Consider the following 24,253-nt stretch of genomic DNA (forward strand, 5'->3'; position numbering starts at 1 on the left):
GCAGAAATTGATCTCCTCACGTGCTTCTCCTTCCAGGTGATCAAATAAAATAAAAGCTTGGTCAGATAAGTTCAAGTGTCGTGCCCTCAAACAAGCATGTACTTCTTCGAGCCATTCTGATAGGCTTAAGCCTGTTCTCCCCCTAAACGTGGGGCATTTCTGGTCTCTAGGAACATATATCAACCTCTCCACTACAGTGGCAGAAGTGGGGGTCATTGGTACCGCAGCTGAGTTGGATGCATTGCTAGGACCAGGCAAATCTACATCTGGCTCCTGACTCAACCTCTCATTTTCAGCAGTTAATTGGGCAACAAAATCCCTTAATTGTTGAAATTGTTCCTCCATCATAAATACAAACACTGTAAAACAGCAACCATAGACCTTCAAAATACAACACTGGGCACTCCTTAAAAGAAGCCCACTGCTGCTTTGTTTGGCTTATGTTAAAGAAAAAAGAAAATATAAATACACGAACAAATAAACCATTAAAAAAAAGCTAAAATGGAATAAAACTTGGAACACACGTCTTGGCCAGATACTTTAAGGGATCCTGCCAACAACGCCACCTTGTGGCAAGTGGTCGTAGCAGATAAAAAGAAACAACAACTCCACCGCGGGTACAGGGTCCGGGGAACCCAAAGCAGCCAGGTAACATCCGTCCTAACGGAAGCTGCTGCTGCTGTTCAGGATCTTCTTTTTGCTGCTACTGTGTGTTTTGGCGTTTTAGTTTAGTTTGGACCAAAGAAACAGTTTTTTGGGTCGATTATGGGTCACCATAAAAGAGTTTTCTTATATCGGATGTTTCTCCTGTGGTTTGTTTAAATATCAAAGTCTTTTTGGCAGCGTCCTGCTGCTTTTCTGTCTCATTCTTCATATCATTTTGTTGTTGAGTGCATTTCCACTCTTAGGACTCTTGTTTTAGCTGAACCTGCTTTGCTTCATCTTTTCTCCAGCTTTCGTCTCTTTGATGACCAAAAAGACGTTCTGATCTTAATCTTCCTGGAGGAAATTCCACTGAATCAGCTTTCTCCGTACCATCGCATGAGGAGGCTGCTGAAGAGGCAAACCTACCTGAGCTGGGCGCGAGCCCAAAACCCACAGGTGTTCTGGGAGAAACTGAGGCGTGCCCTGCAAAGCGGAGATGACCTGGATGAAGGCCGGTTCTGCCCAGGCTTGTTACAGACTCCCTGATGGAGGTGGAGGTTTGGAACCATCATTACATGGTTGAATGTATTTTGGATGTTTTCTTGTTAAAGAGGTTACATAATGTAGTGGCGGTCACGTGCACGTTGGGTCTGCTGGCAGCACGGGATTGTGGGATGAGATCTCCTGGTCAAAATAGGGCTGAGCATGGGAGTTTCTTTTTGCCCACGTTTCTTTTCATATGAGAGTTTTGTTGTTCCACCCTTAGTTAATTCTTCCTGTTATGTTTGTTTCTTTTTGTTGCACCATCAATGTGGGAAGGGGAGAGGGTGATGTCCCATGTGCGATGCTCAATGTTGTAGGTGTTTAAGATAAATTAGCTTAATGCCGGAAAAGAGGGATCACATTCAGCTTCTCTTTCTGCCTCCTGCTCTCTGAGACTGTTCAGAGTTGTGCGGTGTATGGGACACGGACAGCTCTCCAGCACAGCCAGTTGATTGACAGCTCAGCTCTTGTTTTCACCTCTCTTTTAACCAACGTGTGTATGTGTGTGTATTTGTACCTGTGTGTGTGTGTCTGTACGTGTGTGTGTGTGTGTACGTGTGTGTCTGTATGTGTGTGTGTATTTCTACCTGTGTGTGTATTTGTACCGGTGTGTGTGTGTCTGTACGTGTGTGTGTATTTGTACCTGTGTGTGTGTGTCTGTATGTATGTGTGTATTTGTGCCAGTGTGTGTGTAGTTGTATTCGCGTGTGTGTATTTGTATTTGTGTATTTCTTTATATTCTTTTACTTTTCCATTTTATCCAGTCAATTAACGACTAGCTGTCCTCAGTTTTGTCAATATATCCTTTATTTTCTTTGTTTTCTTCATTTTATTTTTTTGTTGGTGAAAATCCTCCAATTGTAAAATCGAACACATTCAGTGTTTTGATTTGGAAATTCCTGACAGACGCTGATCATGGTGCATAGAAGTCTGCTTTCAGCACGCTGATGTTCAGGCTAACATGTGAAATAAAGAACAATGACCACTGAAAGCTGAAACTGCAGACAATGAAGTTTCTTTTGACATAAAAGCTCGACTTCAAAGAGACGCTGAAATCTGGGAAATCCAGGACATAAAATGACACTTCAACAGTTTGAACCAAAACTCGAAGAAGGGAGAGTAGCCTCAGACCCAGGTCAGTGGCAGACCTTTTCTCACAAAACCATTATGGTCCAGTGTCGTGGGAAAGAGGAGCGCAGAAAGCCGATGCCGGGCTTTGTTCCCTCTCTCTGTATCATTACTAAACCTGTCAGAGGTTTTGTTAACAGCTCTGGAAACCGGAAAAGTTCCACATTTCTTGTGTGGATCAATACGGAGCCGGCCCACAGAACATTTTCTTCAGCATCCTTTAGATTTATGTACCACTGAAAAAAACATCCAACCATGAAGCTGTATTTTTGGCACAATGTGATCAATCCAACGTCACAAGAGTCAAAAGGAAGCTTTTTCAAATGGAGACGTTAGAAGTCTTTTTTAGGTTTGTTTGTCGTCAGAGTCTCTATGTTTATCACGTGGAACTTCATTTTTTTCACGGAAGAAGGTTCATCTCGCCATCTGCTGTCTCCAAACATCACAAAGACACAACATTTTACTAAAAGGATTCTTTATTAAAATCTTTTACAAACACAAAGGTCACTTTTTACAAACAAAGTTCTTTCTTACTTGATCTTAGAGCACAGAGACGCCGGAGCGGACAAATCTCAGCACAAAGTTTTTAGTGAGTCTTTAAGCCAACTGTGTATTCGAACACTACACTTCTCTGTTTATAAAACAGAACAGAAATAGGGAAGGGTCCCACTCCAGCTCCTGGATGTCTGCGCTGAAGCCAGCAGAAAACTGCAGAGCTGCCGGGGAAGCTTTCCTCCAGACCGCTGAGTTGTGAACTCTAGTCTGCAGAGGTGTTGAGGACCTGAGCAGCCTTCCTCTTCCTTTCCCTACAAGAAACATGAGAGGAGTTGAATGAACAGCCAAGCATCCCAGCACCATGCAAAGCAAAGAAAGGCCTTTCTACTCACTCCACACAGAGCTGGAGCTTCTGGGTCCATCTCATGCTGGGATCTGCACACAGGAACTTCCCTGGAAGGTGGAGACTGTGGAGGAAGACCACAGTCACATGAATGCTCTGCACATCTCTGCTTCTGTCCTCAACTGGTTTCTCTGAAGTTTCATCTTCAAAAACCTGCCCTGAGGGTCTGAAGGCAGTGAAGCTGCTGCCTGCTCTCACTCACATGACGGCGGGCAGGTCGCAGGAACCGGTGATGGTTTGGATGCTGTAGCCCAGAAGGAGTTTGCAGGGCGGCCGGCGCCTGCTGTAGCTCAAGCAGCAGCTGGCTGTCAACACACAGACACTGATGAACACAGTCCTGGGAATCAGTCTGAAGGATTGTTGGTCACAGAGCATGGACTCACCTGAATGGGCGCTGCTGAGGAAGGTGGAGAGGAAGAGGAGGGAGCACAGAGCCGCTGCCAGGCACGCTTTGCTGTTTGTCATCGTGCTTCTGATGTCCGAGCGTCTCTGTGACAGAGCTGAAGAGGCTCGTCTGCACGTCTTGGAGATGGAGTGTGTGCAAGCACTCACGGCTGAAATACTAAACACCTGCTGTCTGGAAATTCCCAGCTCGGGGAGGGGCTTAAGTTAGGATCTATTTTTAGAACAAATGAGGAGCTGAAAATAGAAATGTGCCTTAAAAAAGTAACAGGAAAAGAGGCGGGGCTTAGATTCTCAGCTCTGTTTACAGCTGTAAAATGTGCAGTTTTCTCTTTTGGTGACACAGCATTGGTGCAGCTAGAACGTAACTCTGCTGCTGAAAACAGACGTCTTTCCCACTTTGAGCAGTCGCTTTGAACGAGCTTTTTATTCTGAAAAGGAATGAAGATGATCCTCTTTAGGGGTCATTTTAGGACAGTGAATGATGTTCTGTTCAGTCACTGAAGAGCAGGAGGAACAACTTTATTTTCTCCCAAACTCTTTGGCTTAACGTTGACACTAAAACTGTGTGTTTGTTGCAGCAGAAGGCAGCATCAGGCCATGAAAGTGTCTGCTGATAATGTATCATGTGAAATGCAAACACTTAGAAAAATCGCCGTAGTTGGAATTCAACTGGAGAAGATTAAAGGAAAAATGTGTGACTCACAGATCTTTTTAAAACTTTAAAGTCTTTGACATCAGACACAAACGGACACAAATAGAGTGGCTGAGCTTTGGATCCCATCAGCTGCCAGGATGGAAATGATTGACTTTGTGATGACAAACAGTCACTGTAGAGGTCGGAGGAATGTCTGGAATTTCACCGCGGTTCAAAGTTCTTTCATTGATGTTTGTCCCGCTCAAACCCAACAGAAAAACGTGGATTTATGGGAGAAGGTAATCATGGAGCTCACACGGTCCACCTCCGGCTTCCTGACGTTCCCCAACAATACTCCCAGAGTTCTGGTTTAGCAGGTCCCATCCTCTGGTTATTTTCTACTGGTTCTTCTGTCTCCACAGGAGTACTGGATTACTGTTGGGGACCCCGACACACCTGCAATCCATCCGCATCACCTTGGTTGTTAAAAAAAAAATCAGACCTTAAAAAGAACTTTGTCTTTGCCTGTATTTGTATTCCACTTGTTTTTTTTTCTTGTCTTCCAGCCTGACCATTCTCTTGGATTATATTAATTTATTGACTCCACCGACCACCTACCACACCACCATCCTTCTGAAATCGGTAGGGAGCTTCTATCTTTCTCATGGCACCAGTCAACTTTCGTCGCCATGTTAACGATGGGAAAAGTGACTGCGGTCATTATGAGGAAAGTCTTGTTTTTTGCAGATAATAGTCATAAAATTTATGGACTGATCTCAGAAAATATTGCAATGAAAGAATGAATAAAAGTCTAACCCTTCAGGTTTTTCAGAGTGCAAAGTTGTGAAAGATATTCCCCCATGATTTTGCGTTTGCTCTAAACCATCACATTACCAACTGTATGTCTGCCTGTAGTCTGCTAGCAAGGAAATGTTCATTTTATTACTTTTGTCACAGATCAAAAACCTGACAAGCAGTGCAATGCATTCAGTGTTTCTTCAATTTACAGAATAATTGTCCAAAAGCAGAGTACAGAATTCAATTCAATTCTATTCTATTTGTATAACCCACAACAACAGTGGTCTCAATGGACTCAATGGACATACCGGTAATTGTGTAATAAAAATGAAATCAGTCATAAAATACAATAGGTAATGGCTAAACTAATCAGACTGTGTTATTAAACTGGACATCCCTGCCCTTAGACCCTCCTTCTCGGTGAGGAAAAACTCCTAGAGAAACCAATTCTGGAAAAAAACGCAGAAACCTCAGGGGTGTCCACATGAAGGAGGGATCCTCCCCCAGGACGGACAGGCGATGTCAAATCTCAAAGATGTCAAGAAGTCCTGCTAGTTTGTGGGAGATGACCCTAATCCTGGATTCTCTTTTTACATCCTGTTTCTCACATTTGAAGTGTTTCTGTGATGAACATTGCAGAATAAATCAAAGATTTTGAATCTGTGTCAGACCTGTGTACGGAGCCCGTGTCCTGACATTAAGATATAAAAATATCGCTTGTTCCCACAGATTATTATCTCGTTCGCACAAAATACTATTCCGTTCCCACAAGATACTATTCCGTTCCCCCGAAATTATTAATTTGTGCAAACGCAATAATTATGTCGCTCGAACGCAATAATTAATCCGATCGAACGCAATAATTGTTCACGTCATAAGTCATTCACGCGGATATGCTCTCTGTCTCCCTCTGTCTCCTCTGGCAGAAGCCGCTTTCAGCGGTAACTTCTGGGTCTCTGTGACCCATATTCGTTCAAAAAAGGAACATAAAAAACAGAAATGATCATTTTATTACTGTCTCAATGAATATAAGAAAAATATCAAAAGATTTATGATAACTAGGCTGCTTTGTCATACGATAGCTCCTGCTAGGCTACTACTAGCGCCGCCGCAGAGCTCTTTGATGTATGACGGCGTTTGGGCAACTGGCTGGTCGGTTGACAGACAGCTGATATTGTAGTTTAGGGTCGAATAGGAATAAAAATATTCAGGACTTGTCTTTTATTAACTTTAGCAGTTGCTTTACATTCGAAGGCTATTAGGCTACATGCTAACTGACTAGCCGATCATATCCTGTTATTAATTTACGTCATAGATTTACAGCAGATACCTTGACATTTCTGTCTGTGTGTGTCTCATTACATTGCATTGAAGACACGGAGGATGTTTAGAGAACAGATTTATTTATTTTAAAAAGCACAAAAGCATCCATCGTATTCACGTTCATTCACATGATGATCTGGTACGCCCTCTGGTCATCTTGCTGCAAAAGCCGCTTCCTGCCGCTACTTCCGTGTCTCTGTGAGCATTCAATAGGGGTAAAAATAAAAGCAAAAATGGTCGATCTGTTATTGTCTCGATGAAAATCTGAAAAATATATTAAGCTGGCTGCTTCGCCTAATGCACTTACCTTTAGCTCGTAGCATAACAACAATAGCAGTACGTCATGTTTCCCAGCATGCTTAGCGGCCAATCATTGGCCAATCACCGTGTCCCTGTGACCAAGGTTTAACAACAAGACCAATGATTGGCCGCTAAGCATGCTGGGAAACATGACGTACTGTTTACTATTTTCAATTTATAGTATGCATGTATTGTGAGGGCGAACCAAAATGGCAGCCTGAGCAGACGCTCCTTTTCATCCAGCTGCGCTAAAAAGTTATTATTACTTTGGAAAATTAGCAACTTAAACGCTGAATAATCTTTTCTGCTGACCCTGAACACCCTGAATGTTTACTGCTCCTAAAATGGATTCCCGAGATAGAAAATGAAGCTCAAAGCAAAAAAATAAAAGTTTGGCTAATGCTAACAACACAACTGCTAGCGGCTGTGACTCGGGCAAGGCGGATCATGACTACGTTAAAGTTCCTGACGACCAAGATATGTGTGGAGAGGAAGAATTCCCTCCCTTACCTCTCTCAGAGGACGGAACACCTTGCAAAGAACCTGCGCTCAAGAAGGCATTGTTTGCAACTCCCAAAGGCAAAGGTGAGAAAAGTGTTGACGGCAACCAGGAAATCGTAGCTGTTTTATCAGAACTGATCAACACTCGCTTTGACAGCTTGGAACAACTGATTAATACCAACTCACTTAAAATTGAAGACCTTAAGAAATCAGTTGACTTTGCTTTCGGTGAAATCCAAGATTTAAAGAAGAGACTTGACGTAATTGAGAGGAAAACAAACAAAGATGGCGCCACCATCCTCCAGCTACAAGAAAGACTAATTGAGTCCGAGCGCTACTCGAGACGCTGGAATCTAAAACTGTACGGAGTACCAGAGACTGTGGCCAAAGAAGATGTAAAGAAGGAAACCATCCGAATCTGCCAGAGTGTTTTTCCTGAAGCTAAAAGCAAACTGCCTGACGTGATTGACGTTGTTCACCGGTTGGGAAAAATGAAGGAAAATGAAAGGAAACCCAGAGGAATCATCGTACAGTTTACCTCCAGAACCCTCCGAGACGCCGTGTGGAAAGCTGCGAAAAACAGCTCTTTTCTGAAAGAGCGCCATCTCCACTTCACCAAAGATCTCTGTGCGGCAGATCGCGAGAGAAGAGCGGCGCTGTGGCCAATGATTGAGGCAGCCAGACGAGAAGGGAAAACAGCGTACTACGTCGGTCCTCGAGCATATATCAATGGTATAGAAGTCGGCCTGCCTGAGACCTAAACACTGGACTGTCTACCCGACGATATCAGCTCATCCATCTTTTTGTTCTCTAGCGGTTTGCAATCTAACTTTATTGAAAATTGGCCATTCATGTTAATATCTTAATATGGTCGTCAGGTTTTTCTGGTTCATAAGTTCAAGTCACTTTATATTTGAGCCTGAATGTGTTTAATTCAGCATATTTTTTCATCCATTTGAATTTTACATTAGCGTAAATGTAAAAATTGAACATTTATTTTCCTATTTTTTATTTATTTTTAGCACACTGGTTGATGCAACACAGCTCACCAACTAAAGTTCTTACTTTATCATCTTCTCTTTGTTATGTCTTTATCTTTAGGTTCATTGAATGCCAGGGGGTTAAAAAATGCTACAAAGCGTAAAGCTCTTTTCTTGTTTGCCAAAAAGTTAAACACAGATTTTTTCTTTTTTCAAGAGTCTCACTCTACAAAAGATGATACCAATTTTTGGAGATCTCAATGGGGTGATAACATTTTCCTCTCTCATGGTAGTCAGCACTCAGCTGGCACTCTTACGGTAAAACATAAATTTGAAGGTGACATTCTTTCACATAAATGTGACACTGAGGGTCATTTTATCTGTATGGCCTTGGCCTATGAAAAAAAGACTTTTATAGTAATTAATGTATACGGTTACAATGCAAAACGTGACAACTCTCAACTCCTATCTATAGTAGAAAATGATTTAATAGAATGTTTAAACAAATATCCCAATGCAATTATTATCATTGGAGGAGACCTGAATATGGTGTTAGACTGCCAACTGGATAGATGGCCACCACAAACTGATAATCCTAATGCCGAACTTCTCTCATTTATCCAAAAATTTAATTTAAAAGATCCTTGGAGAGAGAAATTCCCAACAAAATCAAGTTTTACATGGAGCAACAAAAATGGCTCCCACCAGTCTCGTATAGATTATTGGCTTGTTTCTGATTGTTTAGATACAGATGACATTAATATTGATATTTTTCCTTCTCCTCTTACTGATCACAAAGCAATACAGATTTCCATTAAATTAAACCAAAATAAATCTAGAATTAAAAAAGCATATTGGATCCTTAACAATTCTCTACTTAAGCTTGCTATCGTGGAAAAACAAATTTCTGAAAGTGTCTCATATTACTTTGAAAAAGCTGTAGCTGAAAACTCTTATAGTAATAACTGGGAATTATTCAAATATGATATTGCAAACTACCTTAGGAAACTTAGTTCTAATTTAAATAAGTCCAGGAAGGAAAAATAGGATAAAGTCATAAATGACATAACAAGATTATCTCAAATATGTCCAGTAAATCAATCTGAAGATGACAAAATTAACTTAAATTCTTTACAAAATAAACTGGATGAGATTTATAAAAATCGTGCTGAAGGCGCATTTGTCAGATCTCGACTAAAATGGCTGGAAGAGGGTGAAAGCAATTCTTCTTACTTCTTCCAATTAGAAAAGCATCGTGCTAAATCAAATACACTACACCAGTTAAATATTGATGGCCAACTAAACTCAAACCCCTCTGTTATTGCTAAATTTGTTAGTTCTTTCTATAGTAAACTTTATGCTGTTAATGATTCCACTGACAATCCCCGACAGTTTTTAGATAACATTAATTCACAATCTATTAATCCCTCTGAACGTCAAATCTGTGACTCCCCTGTCACTGTTAACGAAATACTGACTTCTATAAAAAACTGAAAAATAACAAATCTCCTGGACCAGATGGATTAACTGGGGAATTTTACAAACAATTTAGTATCTCAATTGCTCCTTTTTTAACGCAGGTCTTCTTAGAAAGCCTTCGCCAAGGCACTCTTCCTCCAACACTGAATCAAGGAGTGATCACTCTCCTCCCAAAACCCAAAAAAGACACTCTCAATATTGATAACTGGCGCCCGATCAGTTTATTGAATAATGATTATAAAATTATTGCCTCTGTATTTGCTCACAGACTGAAATCAGCCTTGGACTCTGTAATTGGAGAAACCCAGTCAGGATTTATGCACAGAAGACATATTTCTAATAACATCCGGCTTGTACTAGATATTTTAGATTATTCACATTTAATAACAGATGAAAGTTACATTCTTTTTTTGGACTTCTATAAAGCTTTTGATTCAATTAATCACACATTTCTTTTTAGCTGCCTTCACAAATTCGGTTTTGGCTCTTATTTTTGCGATGCAATAAAACTGTTATACAGTAATGCTAACTGCTCAGTAAAACTAAAATATGGTACTTCTCCCCGTTTTAATATTAAAAGAGGAATTCGACAGGGTTGCCCCATCTCGCCGTATCTATTTTTATTAGCCACTCAAACTCTGGCAGATTACATAACTATTAATGATTTGAAAGGCATCTCTGTCTTTGGTAAAGAGATTCTTATTAGCCAATTAGCTGATGATACGACCCTTTTTTTGAAAGATAGCAGTCAAATTCCTCGAGCACTAAATCTAATAAAAGCTTTTTCTAATGTCTCTGGACTTCATCTTAACATTAAAAAATGTGAATTAATATCTATCAAAAATGATCAAACAGGATCCATATGTGAAATCCCCATCAAAGAAAGTGTAACATATTTAGGGATTACCATCACCAAAAACGAACTAGAGAGAAGTTCTTTAAATTTTAGTCCCGTAATAGAGAAAACCAGAAAACGTTTTAACTTATGGCTTCAAAGAGACCTGAGCCTAAAAGGAAGAGTCCTGCTGTCAAAGGCAGAGGGAATCTCTCGACTCACTTACTCTGCATTATCTCTGTACGTAGACAATCAAACATTAAAATCTGTTGACCAAATTTTATTTAACTTTATCTGGAAAAACCGTATACATTATTTAAAAAAATCTGTGGTAATGAACTCGTACGAGAATGGAGGACTAAACTTCTTGATTTTATAACCCTAAATAACACATTTAAAATAAACTGGATCAAATCTTACCTAAAAAATCCTACTTCAATTTGGAATATATTTCCCCATTTTATATTTTCAAACTTAGGCAACCTTAACTTTCTTCTCCTTTGTCATTACAATGTTGAGAAAATACCAGCTAAACTATCAGCATTCCACAAACAAGCTCTTCTTGCATGGGCACTTCTATACAAACATAATTTCTCTCCCCATAACTTCTTTATTTGGAACAACAAATATTTATTATACAAGAATAAATCTTTATTTTTTCCACATTGGTTTGAGAAAAAAATTCTAGTGGTGAGCCAACTTTTTGACACGAACGGGCATTTATTAAGTTTTACTGAATTCAACGCTAAATATAATCTGGCTGTGACTCCTAAAGAGTATGCCATTGTGTTTGATGCTGTTTCCAAAGAAATATGCCAAATGTTTAAAACAACTGCTACGAATGAAGAAATGCCCTCTATGGATGCAACTGCCACCACCACAGGAAAAATTTGTTTTACCCCCACACACAAGAATAACAACAAAAAAATACGTGTGTTGTTTCAAAGGGACGTCATTTCTGTACCGTGTACTAAAACCTACTGGAGACGTTTTGTTCCCGACAGTATCTGGAAGAAAGGATGGAGTGTCACCCAAAAATTTATGATAAATAATAAAATGAAAGAAGTATCTTTTAAAATAATTCACAAAATTTACCCCACCAATCAATTTATGCTAAAATACATTAAAACAATTGACCCTAACTGTATTTTTTGCAAAGAATATCCAGAAACAATTAACCATCTTTTTTGGAATTGTGCTATAATTAGAATCTTTTGGAAAAAATGTTTACAATTTATTAGAAATCGCATTCACCCCAACTTTAATCTAAAGTTTGAACATATAATTTTTGGCTTTCATAATAAAAATTTGGACTCAAATAAAAAACTCATAATTAATCTTATTATTATTTTTGGCAAATTTTATATACATAAATGTAAATTTTCTTCATCTTCAATTTTTTTCCCTGTTTTAATGAAACAAATTGAAATGTATATTAGTAACATCTCCAAGAGTCTTAATCAGAAAGCTGTATGTCTATATGAAAGTTGCAGAAACATGAATTTTTTTATGTAAAATATATTTAATATGTATGCTCCCCTGGCATATTTGAATTTTATTTTGTAAAATTGTGTTTTGTATTGTTTGTATTGTAATTTATTGAATTGTTTTAATGTATAAAATATTTATCAAAAGAACAGCTTTTATGTTCTGGTGATCTGTCCATCACTGAGTTTTTATATTTAAAATGTTCAAACTGTCTCAAAGTATAAGGCTTTGTCGTGTTTTTGCACTTGATTTAGTTCATTTCAGTTCATATGAGTCAAGGCAAGTGAGCCAATACTTTTGGCTCACTTGCCTTGGACTGGTTCCAAAACAGTTTCACAACAGAGCCGTGCCTCAGGAGTTTGTTCTCTGTCAAGAATGTTACCCTGACGCAAAACCATCTCTTCCTGTCGGACGGCTTTACAGCAAAAACAGACGTCATGACATCTGTTTGACTTTCACATTCCTGCCGAGTGAAGGAAGGTCAGAACATGTGAGAGTGAACTTCTACTAGAAATAAATTGAGGGTTGCAAACATTTGAATAATGGAATTTAAGCAGGAAGAATCTTTGAAAAGAAATGTAACAGCAGATTTGCGCACACGCAGCAGCAGATTTGAGCAGTTGTAATCGCCGATTTGAGGTTGTAACTCTAAATGAACACATGACAATGGTAATATGTCAGTTTTGATTTTATCTGTCAAACTTTATGGCAGAAGATTTTTACATACAGATGCAGATTTTTGGTGATCTCACAAATTCTCACATTCAATCTACAAGCTGTCCATGTTGACACATTTTTACCTTCATACTGAACTGTCCTCCAGTCCGTCAAAGAGACACACAACCACACACTCACACCAGTTAGTCACCCCAGAATCTATGAAGCATGTTTGCGGATTGTGGGAGGAGACCGGAAAAACCCACACATGAACCAGGACAGGGGTCAGCAACCCAAAATGATGAAAGAGCCAAATTTGACGAAAAAAACAAAAATGTCTGGAGCCGCAAAATATTAAAAGCCCTATTTAAGTCTTATAATGAAAGCAACACATGCAATATGTATCTATATAAGCTATATTAGCCTACTATCAAAATGACTAAGTTGTTACAAATACATAATGAGCATTATTAACGATTACATTTTTATTTGCCCTGCAGTGCATTCTGCGGAGAACGACGCGTCACGTGACTGCTCTGTTGTGAAAGTTTAACTTCATTATAATATCAATGAATCATGTTTCATTGCTTTAATAAAATTAAAGAAATGTAATAAAGAAATCTGATTTTTGATGTCATTTTTATTTTGAGGATTCGAACAAAAAAACAATAAAATGGAACGTGCGTGCCCCATGACAGCCAGCTTGCGCTCGAATTACAGAACAGCTTCAAGCATTTGCGGCGCCTGCAGACTTTCATTCAGCTCGTTTAGGTGGTTTGTCACAGTCATAGCCACCAAAAAGTGCAGCTTTTCCAGCCACAGTATCTTCCAGTTGCGGGTAGTTCAGGTCTTTGCTTTTCAGGAATGTTTTCACGTGTTCTAAACAGACGACAAAGTGACACAAAACGTCACCCCTGGACAGCCATCGGACTGCGTTGTGAAGAACTGACGGTGATTCGATTTACATCAGCCACCTGCCTAGCGGTTCCGCTAAAAGTAAAAAAAAAAAAAATTTAATAAAAGAAGCCCTGCTGGTAGATACGTGTGTCGAAGGCCATATTTCGTTGACGGAAATGTTGAAATTGTAGTGGCGGTCATGTGCATTTTAGGTCTGTTAGCAGCAGGGGATTGTGGGATGTGGGATGATGATCTTATTAGGGCTCAGCAGGAGCATTTCTGTTTGCCCACGTTTCTTTTCATATGGCAGTTTTGTTGTTCCACCTTAGTTTATTCTTCCTGTTATGTTGTTTCTTTATGTTGCACCGTAAGTGTGGAAGGGAGAGAGGTTGATGACCACTGTGCAATCTTCATTGTGGTGTGTGTCTAAAATAAATGAAATTAATGGGTTTGCTAGGCCGGTAAGAAGCTGTGCTCTCAGCTTCTCTTTTTGGCTCCTCCTCTCTGAGACTGGTCCGTGTCCAGCAGTGTGTGGGACACGGACAGTTCTCTAGCGCAGCCAGTTGATTGACAGCTAAACACTTTTGAGATTTTGGCTCCCGTACGTGACGTACTTGCCGGGCGTTACAACATATTTTCTACACATTATTTCAGCATTGGAAAACGTTAAGAATGTTTGTGTCTTGTTTTTCCTCCTACAGAAACCATATTAAAACAAAAAATATATTTCTCTCCCCCATCTTTTTACATTTTCAAAAAAAACTATCTGACTTTTAAAACAAATAGCAAATTAAGATAAGTAGAAACAAAGTAATTATTAAAAAGGGAAACTAAATTAGTAAATATAATTTCAGTTTTCTCAAAGAAATAAGTCATTTTGCTGTTAAAAAGACAAGAAAAGCAATTATTAAATTCACTTTTCATAAGAACAGTTGTTTGGTAGAGTATTTGATTTCATACTGTAGAAAATCTTCTCTTTGAATGATGCCACGTTTACTCTCATGCATTTGTGAAATGAACAGCAACCAAGCAACACAAAAATGGAATTAAACAGTTCATTTCAAACAACCATCCAAGTTTAAAAACCGAGCAAACCCGACTCCCAGCATGCCTCGGGGGAGCAAACACTCTGGTCAGAGTTTCCTCCAACAGCAAGATGGGCGTTTGATCAGGAACGTTTCTTTTTTTTTTTTTTTTAACTTGTCCTGTCCAACAGCTAGGCAGGCAGATGAGAGCTGAGGGCCTCTTGTGTTGGACATATGTTACTTTAACAAGAGGGGTTATTCATCTTCAGACAAACCAAAGGTATGTCTGAATAAACCCCTTTTGTAATGAGGCCACACTTTATTAATTCAACCATGTTTGAAAATCTTTGGTGTTGGACCGGACGGAAAAGGAAAGAAGGGAAGAAGAGAGAGGGATGTTAGGGGGGGGGGGGTGATAGTGAGAGGGGGGGTAAGACCATGAAGCAGCATAGAGCAGACAGGTTTACTGGTTGTTTATCATTACGGTAAGGTTCAAATGTAGTACAAAAAGGGCGGGGCCTGTCCAGACACACTCATATATTATCAACACACCTGCTAGCTGCAAAAATGTCCACATGTCAACATGTACACAAAATAGATAGTGTTCACAAACGCATACTTATGCCATAAAACCAACTATTGTGAAATCTTTCATTCATTCAATCATGCAAACTATAAGTGCAAAGGTGAACTAACACCTGTGCTCAGGTGAGTGTTTATGTTCTTCTAAAATGGATGGTGGAATGTGAAAAGAAGGAGGAGGAGCGCCCAGCCACCCCCACACCCAGCAGCAGCGGCAGCCGGAATCCCCCCAACGCCACACGGGAACAGGCAGGGAACAACCGCCCCCCAGGCGACCAAGACCGCCACCCAGGCCAGGGCCAGCAGGACCGCCGCGAGGCCCCCAGAGCAAGAGAGCAGGGAGGCGCGGAGGGAAAGAGAGCGCCGCCCCAGCCCAACCAGGAAAGCAGCCCCCCCGCCACGCCGGGAGAGCCCAACTTAGGGACCCACCGGAGAAGGACGCCCACAGCCCCAGACGAGCACCCCACCACCACCCAGGAGTTCCGGGCATCCCCACGCCCCAACCCCAGGTACGAGCCAGGACCCCCCAAGGGAGACCCGCTCCGCACTCCAGGCAGCCACCCACCCGGCCCACGGTTGGTCCAGGGAGGAGCAAGGCAGGGGCCCGCCGCCCCCGCCCAGGATGGGGGAAACCCGGGGAAAAAAGGGGGCCCACAATGGGTGTTGTAAAAAATATGGCCCGACCAGGCTCGGCCACAGTTGGAAGTTTGGTGGGGCCCAGCGCTCAGGCGCAAGGACCAGGACCCACCCCCCAGGGACACGAACACCCCCGGCTCAGGTGTAATGTGAACCCCCCCACCGTGCGGAGAGAGCACCGCCGGGCCCAGGAAGCCGGCACCCAGGGGACACGGCCGCCGTCGCCAAGGGGCCCACACCCCCCACCAGGGAAGGGGTAAGGGACAGATGTACCCAGGTCCCACCTTCCTTGCAAAATGTGTGTGCGTGTATGTGTGTTTGACAGGGTGTGTGTGTGCATGTGTGTATGTTTATGTTGGAATGCATATATTGAAGGGGGAGGGGTGTGTGTACTAAGGGGGGTGCAGTTAAAATTGGCGAGTAGGGTACTAAGGGGACATCTCCTGATTACTCACAGTGATGTCCCCTCACCCTCCCCACCAAGGGGCCCTAAATGTCTAAGGTGCAGTTAAAATTGGCGGGTAGGGTGCCAGGAGGACATCTGCTGCTTGCTGGCAGTGATGTCCAAGCACCCCCCCTACCAAGGGCCCTACATGTCTAAGGTGCAAATAAATCCGAAAGAGGGGGGGCCCACTCCATATGGCAACCATAGGAGGGGGGCCACTGCCAAGTAGCTCCCCCCCAAGGCGCATCGCAGGCTAGACCCCCCACCCCCTCACCCTAATATGAGGTTATATGAGAAAGGGGGTAAGTTGGGGACAGCTGGTAGACTGTCCCCCGGTGGTCAAACAGCTGTCCCCCAGCTCTCCCCCCAGCAAAGGGGCCAGGCCCACCCAGCCCAGGGGCCCCACCTCGGAGGCGCCGACACCCCAGGCCCGGCACCACCCACCCCACACAGAGAGAGGGGAGCCAGAAAGCGTCGCCCCCCCCGGAGCAAGCCCAGGCCCACACCCCCAAACGCCGGCCCTAGAAGAGCTCTGGTCAGGCATTGACGGGACCGAGGCAGCCAACCGGCCGAGGCAACCACCGATTGCCTCAGCGGAGACCCCGACCCGTCAGCCCCCCCGCCCCGTACCAATAATGCCCCCCCCTCCCCCCCAGAACACCCCCCCACAGGACAGGGCCGACAAGCCCCCCACCCCAGACCCCGCAGCCGAAGCGGATGACACCCAGAGCGACCGGGGGCCTCGAGAGGGTTGTCCCGTCCCGACCCAGAGCCAGGGAAGGGCCGATCCCAGCCCCAGGTGCAGATGGGAAGCCCATCCAGCGCCGCTGGGCCCCCCCAGCACAGGCAATGGGACCACTCCCCCAAGCCAAGCCAGACCACCACCCCACCCCCCCACCACGCACCCCCACACCCAAGCCCAGAGGACCACCCAGCGCCCCAGCCCGCCCCACCCAGGCACCGGACCCGACCCCCCGACCAACGGAGCCCCCACCGCCCCCGCCAGGCACCAGAGGCCCCGACCCCCACCCCAAACCACGGCAGAAGGGCAAGGAGCAGCGACGACCAAGCCCCCCACCCCCTAAGTCATGGAGTCAACCACAGGAGACCAGAGAGACTGAATTCTTTCAAAGTTACTTGAACTTTGGGCTGACATTTTTTCCAAGCTGATATGATCAAACAGCAGATTTCTGTGTTGACTTATGTTTATGTTTTTCTTGTTTTTCCAATTTATTAAAATATTTTTTTTAGCAATACAAAGAGTTACAAAAATGATAGATGCTAATCCTTCTTCTATATCGATGGCACTCATGTCACCAAGCACACAAAGTGACGGTGAGGCCGTGATTGAAACCTTAAGCCAGACTGATAAATCGGCACATACCTGCTGCCAGAGAGCCTGGACAGGAGTGCAGAACCACAGTGCGTGCATGTAGCTGTCGGGTAGATTATTATCACAGTGCTCGCAAATATCTGAGTTACTGAGACCCATCTTGAACATCCTCTGTCCAGTGTAGTAAATTCTGTGAAGAGTTTTGAGATGGATTAGCTGCAGATTTGGACTTTTTGTCAGTTTAAAGGTGTTTAGACAGAGTTCTGACCAGAAGCTTTCATCTGTGCTGATGCTCAAATCTGCATCCCATTTTTTTGTTGGAAGGGCAATATTGTTATCTAAATTACATAAAAGTTTGTATATTTTGGAGAGAGTTCTATTCATTGAGAAATTGATCAGAGTGGTAACTACATCTGGTAGCTTGAAATCGTCTTTATATTTATACTTTTTAGTAATACTTGATTTAAGTTGCTGATATTCCAAGAAGTTATTTATTCCATGTTTGTCTTGAAGTTCCTGGGGAGTTATGAATCTTCTATCAATAATTACGTGCTTTAGTTGTTTTATGCCCCCTGCTTGCCAAGCTGGGAAGTGAATAAATTTTTTGTTTATAAGGATGTCCGGGTTGTTCCAGATGGGTGTCATTTTGCACGGTTGAATTGATGATTTTGATATTTTGAGAAATTCCCACCAGGCTGTTAAAGTGGCGTTTATATTAATAGTTTTGAAACAATCCTGTTTTTTAACTGTTTGGCTAATAAATGGAAGATCTGACAGGTTGATCTTTCCACATAACGCCTGGTCAGGAACGTTTCTGCATCCGGGCCAGACGGACCATGTAACTCTGCTGCAGCCAAACCTAAGCAAAAATGTACATCCATGATTGATAACACCTGGCATCCCAGCAGCCTCTGGGCTGCTTCATGACAGCATGAGATGCGTTTTCACGCCAGGAACTGAAGCAGCGTATCACAGCTGTCCAGCTTTGCATTGACATCCTCTCTGTCCACCGACCTACCAATAAGACATGTATGACAAACCAACTCCTGATCAGGATCGGGAGTTCAGTGTGCTTGAAGTCGGCCCGTCTCTTTCTAAATTCTGAAGGTAGTGTCTAACAAACCTCCTCCGTGGGACCAAGCGGTCATCTTAGATGATGGAGTTTGGACCTGGACTGTACACAATGGAATTATCACATCTGTCTGCATTAAGATTGGTTCAACCAGCAATACGTGAGGGAGATGCTGTCCCACACCATGCTACTGTCTCCACCAAAGATGTTACTCTGTGCAGTAGCAATCTTCTTCACGACTTTGACTGAACAGTTGAAAGTCAGAAGACAGAATCCGGATTCATGTCTGAACCCAATGTTCCTCCACTGGTTCAGGTTCCTGCCTTGCAGACACCAGCTCAACAAAGTCTCCTGCAGACCCTGCCCAGGTGAGACAATCCTGGAATGCTGATTCTTGGAGCAGGACCCATATTTATTTATTTTATTTATTTGAATTAGGACAATGCATATTAAACAATGTTTCAGCAGCTGCTTTAACATAAATATGCCAGAGTTAGCACAGGAGCTAAATTTCATCTGTTGTCCTAGGACAGGATAAAAATATCAACACTTACATTTACAACACAATGAAATAGCACAATATTAGAGGTAAAAATATTTACAAAGGTTATTACAATAAAAAGCAAGTCTAAAAATTCCAAGACAGTCACAGAAAAACAACAATAACTAATGTTTGCAGGACTGGTTTGTTTTTAACCATCGTTTAAGAGCTGTTTGGAAGGTAGGGTAGTTTTCCCAGTTCCTAATGTGCTGTGGCAGCGTATTCCATAGCTGTGTGCCTCTAATTGAGACCACTGTTTGGCTGAATTTAGTCCTGCGCCTTTGAACATTACAGTCCCCTCGAGTTAAAGCCCTGGAGGCACCACAAACTCAATGAATGTCAACAGCAAAAAAGGGGTTTGGCTTTGGCTAGTGGAGGGCTTGACCTTCAAAAAGGAAAAATAAGCCACCAAACAAATTTCCTTTTCTTTGTGAACTATCAAAGCTTCCAGTTTAATAGTTTGTAACTGAGCTGGTAATGTTAAGACGAGTTTCAGAGGCCGTTTGTGCCACTGTTGACAGGCCGGCTGGTAAGCTGGTTCTGCATCAATGCAACACGTCAGATCCAAAGAATGTAAAGAATGAAGCTCTGACATTTGATGAATGAATGAAACACTCGTCAGGGGAAATTACACTTCCCTTCCTCAGTTTATAAGACGTCAAACTAAACAGGCATTCCATCAGATTAGATGACAATCATGTTTTTCAAAACAAGTCTACTTATGCATAACAAACCTTAACAGGATAAATCTTGTTTGTTTACTTTAAAAAGCCATTTGCAAGAGACAACAATGCAATCCACTAATACAATGCATGCATTGGAGCATAAGAGCTGCACCAACCCTATGAATAGGATCCTAAATTTAGAGATGGTGTGTTCCTCGTAAAAAAAGAAGCAGAGAGCTGGTTCTACAAGAATGAAGCACAACAGATGAATTCTTCAATTCCACTCATAGTCCCACTCCAACTGTATTTTGATGTCAAAGTCAGTGGTCTTTTAATGATTACTTTTTTTTGGGCCAAAATCTAAAAACCTTTTTGGTTTTCTGGGACATAGTTTCTGCAGAGCGGCAGGAGTTCCTTAGAAATTCACCTCCAAGTTGTGGGCAGGCCCGTTGGCGCTGCGTAACCCTGTCTCCACTTCCCATCACCCCTCAGTTTACATTCTCTCCCACTAGCTTCCAGCCCCAACCAACATTAGCAGTTTAGATCCAGATTCCAGCTCAGACCAGGAAAACAAAGGCGTTCATATTTGTTTCATATTTGTCTGAAGGTAGAGAATATTCACAGTTGCTGCATCCCAAACTTGAGCTTTTTCAAAACTGTGGGTGTCCATCTGCTCCTGCTCCATCATGATTTAAATAAAGACATTCTTAGAAATGCTGTGTTAATCTTTTTTTTAAATATAAATGTGCTCCGTCATGAAAAAAAATGCTACAATAACATGTTATAAACAAAAAAACCCAACATAATTTCATTGGAGTGGGTCACATAGTAACCCAGTAGACTCACAGCAATCGTGTGTGTACTGAAGTGTGAAGCTGTGCAGGTTTTAGGATGTGCTGCACATTAAGAGAATTAAATATTTGACCACAAGCAGCCATTGACAAGTTGGAACATCAATCTCTTTTTCCAAACCTCATCTATTTGGCAAAATACATTCATAGGATGAAAATTTAGACAATAACTTGCTGATAAAATACACTAACAACAGCCTAAACAGATCCTATAGTGTCACTAAGTTCTAACTCCATTAAGAACACAGAGGAGATCTAAGTAGAGATCAAGTGGATTTGGTTGAACAAAGTCCAGTTGCCTGCTCTGTTAACAATGGGATTATCCCCCACTTCATATCCCAACAGACTGCTATACTATACCCCACATCTTCTCCACAATAACCATATCCACCTTGAAACAACTGAACTGGACTTTGCATTGCTGCACATCAACATCAAGCTGCTACTGACTACAAGACCTCTGGACACTGAATGTCTCATTTCTGTTTAGTCCTGTGTTTTTTTTGTACTGATGATGCCTCTTTGGTTATTTATTTATTTATTGAGCATTTATGTGGTGAATCTGAGTTTTTTCCCCACTTTGAAATAATTAGGGTGATTGTCGATGCTCCAAATGTAAATTTGTAGTTCATGCTTTAATGACAATGACAAATGAAGGAATCTTGATCCACCCTGATGAATGAGAATCTACACAGACACGTACAGAACGGAGGCAAAACGTTTACGATGCAAAGTTTATTGCTGTTATAGAGCTGACAAATAACAAAAGGAGCTGGAATAAAAAAGAGAAAAGAACTTAAAAAACAAATGCACACCAAGAAAAACAGAAGCTGCAGCCAATTAATACATCAGTACAAATGTGAAGGCAGTAGTGAGCAGATTTGAACTCACTTTTGCTTTAAGATTTAGGATAGAATGATAACAATAAAGGCAAGTCACATGTTTTTCTGATCTAGGGTCAGATCTGTTAACTAGCTTTGGGTTTACATGATTTGACCTCATCAAGTTACTTTTTCATATAAGATAGAAGTTCTGTTACACAAGTTTTAGCAGAATAGTGAACCATTGTATTTTTTTAAATTTCTTTAAAGCATTTTGGTTTTTACACATGACAAACACATCAACATAAAAATATGGATAGTTTATTGTTTTCTAAAAAAGCTTGTTATACGTTAAGTTTAAATAATCAGGTTTGAATTGCATTTTTAAACTATGAGATGCAAATGAAACTTAGCAAATCTTGAAATAACTTGGTGGTTAGTCCCTCTCCTAATTGTACACAATTCTTTATCCTGTTTTCTTGGGTCAGAGTGGATGAAGTGCCCATATCTTTTGTGGATTAAAAACAGTAGTTTTTGTTTTTAACTCCTGGGAAAGTTGCTCCTCCCCAAAGTCAGGCTATGGAGGTATGATGGTAGCAGGTAAAAGATGGAAAGAATGTTGACTGAGCTCAAAGCACTAAAAGGTCTAAACTGTCACGAAAAGGAGCGGCATGGAAAGAAGACAAATCTTTGATCTTGATCTTCCATGTTGGCATTTCATGTGATTTGTCCCAACACTAGTGAACGTAGCTAATGTTAGCATCAAAAGATAATCAGGAAACCTAATCTTTTGTGAGTCCACACAAACATTTAAGCACAACTGAAAGAGAATCAAAGCTGTAGCAGATCCACCAAAGTGATGCAGCTGCTTTCATGAGGTACCAGCACGTCCAAAGCAGGAGCCCTTTGTGGCACAGTTTGACTCACACTTTTAGGTTTTGCAAGACCCACTCAACTTGTGGGAGAATGTGCACAGAAAGCTTTAGTCACATGTACCAGCTCAACCCCTGTACAGGTTCTGTGGGTTTTTGGGTTCGTGGACAGTTGTAAAGAGGAGCAGATGCATCCTCAGGCGAGCTCAGGTGTGTCTTGCAGTTCCCTTGAGGCTCGTACGGCCACCTCAAGGGACATCAGGAAAATGGAACGTACCATTGTGGTGTGTGTTATACGTGTATCGTTAAGTATTCGTAAGGATAATGGAAGTTACACACACTTATGACATATGGGTGATGCTGTCATAGGGCATCCTTACGCCACGCTCTAGTCGTTAGTAACTTGTGAATACTGGTTCCTTACTGACCGCACAAATGCTGCACGTACAGAGTGTGCACGAGTAGTGCGAACATCACCAACAGGCTTTTGTGAACAGTCTGCAGGATTTGGGGGGTTCAAAAAGTAAAATAAATCTGTGAAAAAAACAACACGCCTGCGTCTCACCTACTTCTCCCTTACAGAAGTGTTCACTACGACCTGCAGCCTGCAGAATGTCTGCTACCAACATGGCTTAAACCGATAAAGCAGAGAGCTTCTGCTGACCAGACAGATATGCCCGATTGATTCTCAGACGAGAATCTCATACAGAGATGAGATTAAAATCCCCCCCGAGGGCTAAACAATACAGGTCTGCTCATTTTGACACAGGATGATTTATTCCACTTGTTCTGTGCACTGCTCTGCTTCCTGTTAGGGTGATTTGGGGTTTTCCTCCGTCTCATTTCTGTGCTCAAATGTCCTCATTTCCTCCTTCCAAAAGACCTAGCTGATGCTCATGTTCTACTTAATGCTGTAATGCTAAGCGGAAAACATGTTCAACCTTTTTGAGGACAACGTCACGCGACTACATAAGTGAAGCTGCTGGTTCTAACGTACCAACACCTATGTTTGAAAGCGGGCCTTGGATTTGGTTCTACAGACCATAAAGGTCTACTTGTGATGATGATCAAAATTAAGCCTACAGTTAACTTTTTTCTTCCCAATGAAGAAAATTCTAAATGGACATCTGCACTTTGAGCACCCCCATTTTCATTGCCTTCATATCTTCCATACTTTGAAAGTGTAAGAGTGAATTATTCCAACAACAAATCCCAGCCAAGCATATAGAAGCCAGACAGATGAATACAATAAATGTCCAAAAATATAACTGACTGAGAAAATGCTCCTTTGCATGGCGTGTTGGGCTTGGAGTAGAATTGTCTTTGGATTGATGATGTATTGTTGCACAATATAATACACAGTAGTAGTGCCTGCACTAAAACACTTTGGTCTGCTTAATACGAACTGCAGTCAGGCAGTCCAGAACTTGTGCTTTAAACAGAGGCCACAACATGAAAAGGTACCGTGAACAGAAAACAGACCATGCAGAGCTGGTAATGTCCTGAGGTGTGCATGTTTTCTGCAATGTCTGCTGCAGTTGTACTCATGCATCATCTTTGGAGTGTTTGTCGCCCACCAGCCTCCCTCGCTCTCTGTGCCGCTGGATAGCTCGCCAGATCCGGCAAAGGACCCCCCCGCTGCAGAGCAAAGAGGGACGTTACACTCACTAAACTGATAATATTCCTGAAAACATGTTGCAGAAAGTCTTGACTGTTTAGATTTCATTTGGATTACTGAAAACCAAACTCTTACTTTGGGACATCGAAAGACATAGGTTAGTTGTAGCAAAGTAACAGTGTTTCTGAGTTCCTAACTTTAACATTTATTTTCTTCTTTGTTCTTAGATAATTAAGCTATCTTTATTTTATTTTTTCTTTGCATTTTTTGAGATTTTTAAA

At 41.9% G+C, this 24,253-nt stretch overlaps 2 protein-coding genes across 9 annotated transcripts in view; both read right to left on the reverse strand.

The window, feature by feature from the left end:
• Positions 1-2,774: 2,774 nt before the first annotated feature.
• Positions 2,775-6,297, reverse strand: LOC111946677 (C-C motif chemokine 3-like 1). Its single transcript, XM_023950372.2, has 4 exons — positions 3,598-6,297; positions 3,417-3,519; positions 3,204-3,278; positions 2,775-3,122 (listed from the first exon to the last, which is right to left on the reverse strand). The coding sequence occupies exons 1-4, from the start codon at positions 3,677-3,679 to the stop codon at positions 3,074-3,076; spliced, it is 309 nt and encodes a 102-aa protein (XP_023806140.1). The 5' UTR covers positions 3,680-6,297; the 3' UTR covers positions 2,775-3,073.
• A 140-nt stretch (positions 6,298-6,437) lies between these two features.
• The window catches only part of map3k15 (mitogen-activated protein kinase kinase kinase 15), a 47,944-nt gene continuing 30,128 nt past the window's right edge, over positions 6,438-24,253 (reverse strand). For 6 of the 8 annotated variants that reach the window (XM_078938707.1, XM_078938706.1, XM_023950068.2 and 3 more), the window contains one exon: positions 21,382-23,992. In XM_078938707.1, the coding sequence (XP_078794833.1) occupies positions 23,899-23,992 (94 nt within the window). In that variant the 3' untranslated portion in view covers positions 21,382-23,898. Of the gene's footprint in view, positions 6,571-21,381; positions 23,993-24,253 lie in introns of those variants that run through there. The other 2 variants (XM_078938708.1, XM_078938704.1) reach the window with 1 other exon arrangement.

The sequence above is a fragment of the Oryzias latipes genome, chromosome 20 (genome assembly GCF_053564925.1).
Source record: "Oryzias latipes strain Hd-rR chromosome 20, Olatipes_Hd-rR_3.1".
Taxonomy (NCBI): domain Eukaryota; kingdom Metazoa; phylum Chordata; class Actinopteri; order Beloniformes; family Adrianichthyidae; genus Oryzias; species Oryzias latipes.

Coding starts and splice junctions, on each gene's coding strand:
- LOC111946677 (XM_023950372.2), bottom strand. CDS start 3,679: ATGACAAACAGCAAAGCGTGCCTGGCAGCGGCTCTGTGCTCCCTCCTC. Junction 3,520..3,597: donor CCTCAGCAGCGCCCATTCAG/GTGAGTCCATGC, acceptor GTGTGTTGACAG/CCAGCTGCTGCTTGAGCTAC. Junction 3,279..3,416: donor TGCGACCTGCCCGCCGTCAT/GTGAGTGAGAGC, acceptor CTTCCTCCACAG/TCTCCACCTTCCAGGGAAGT.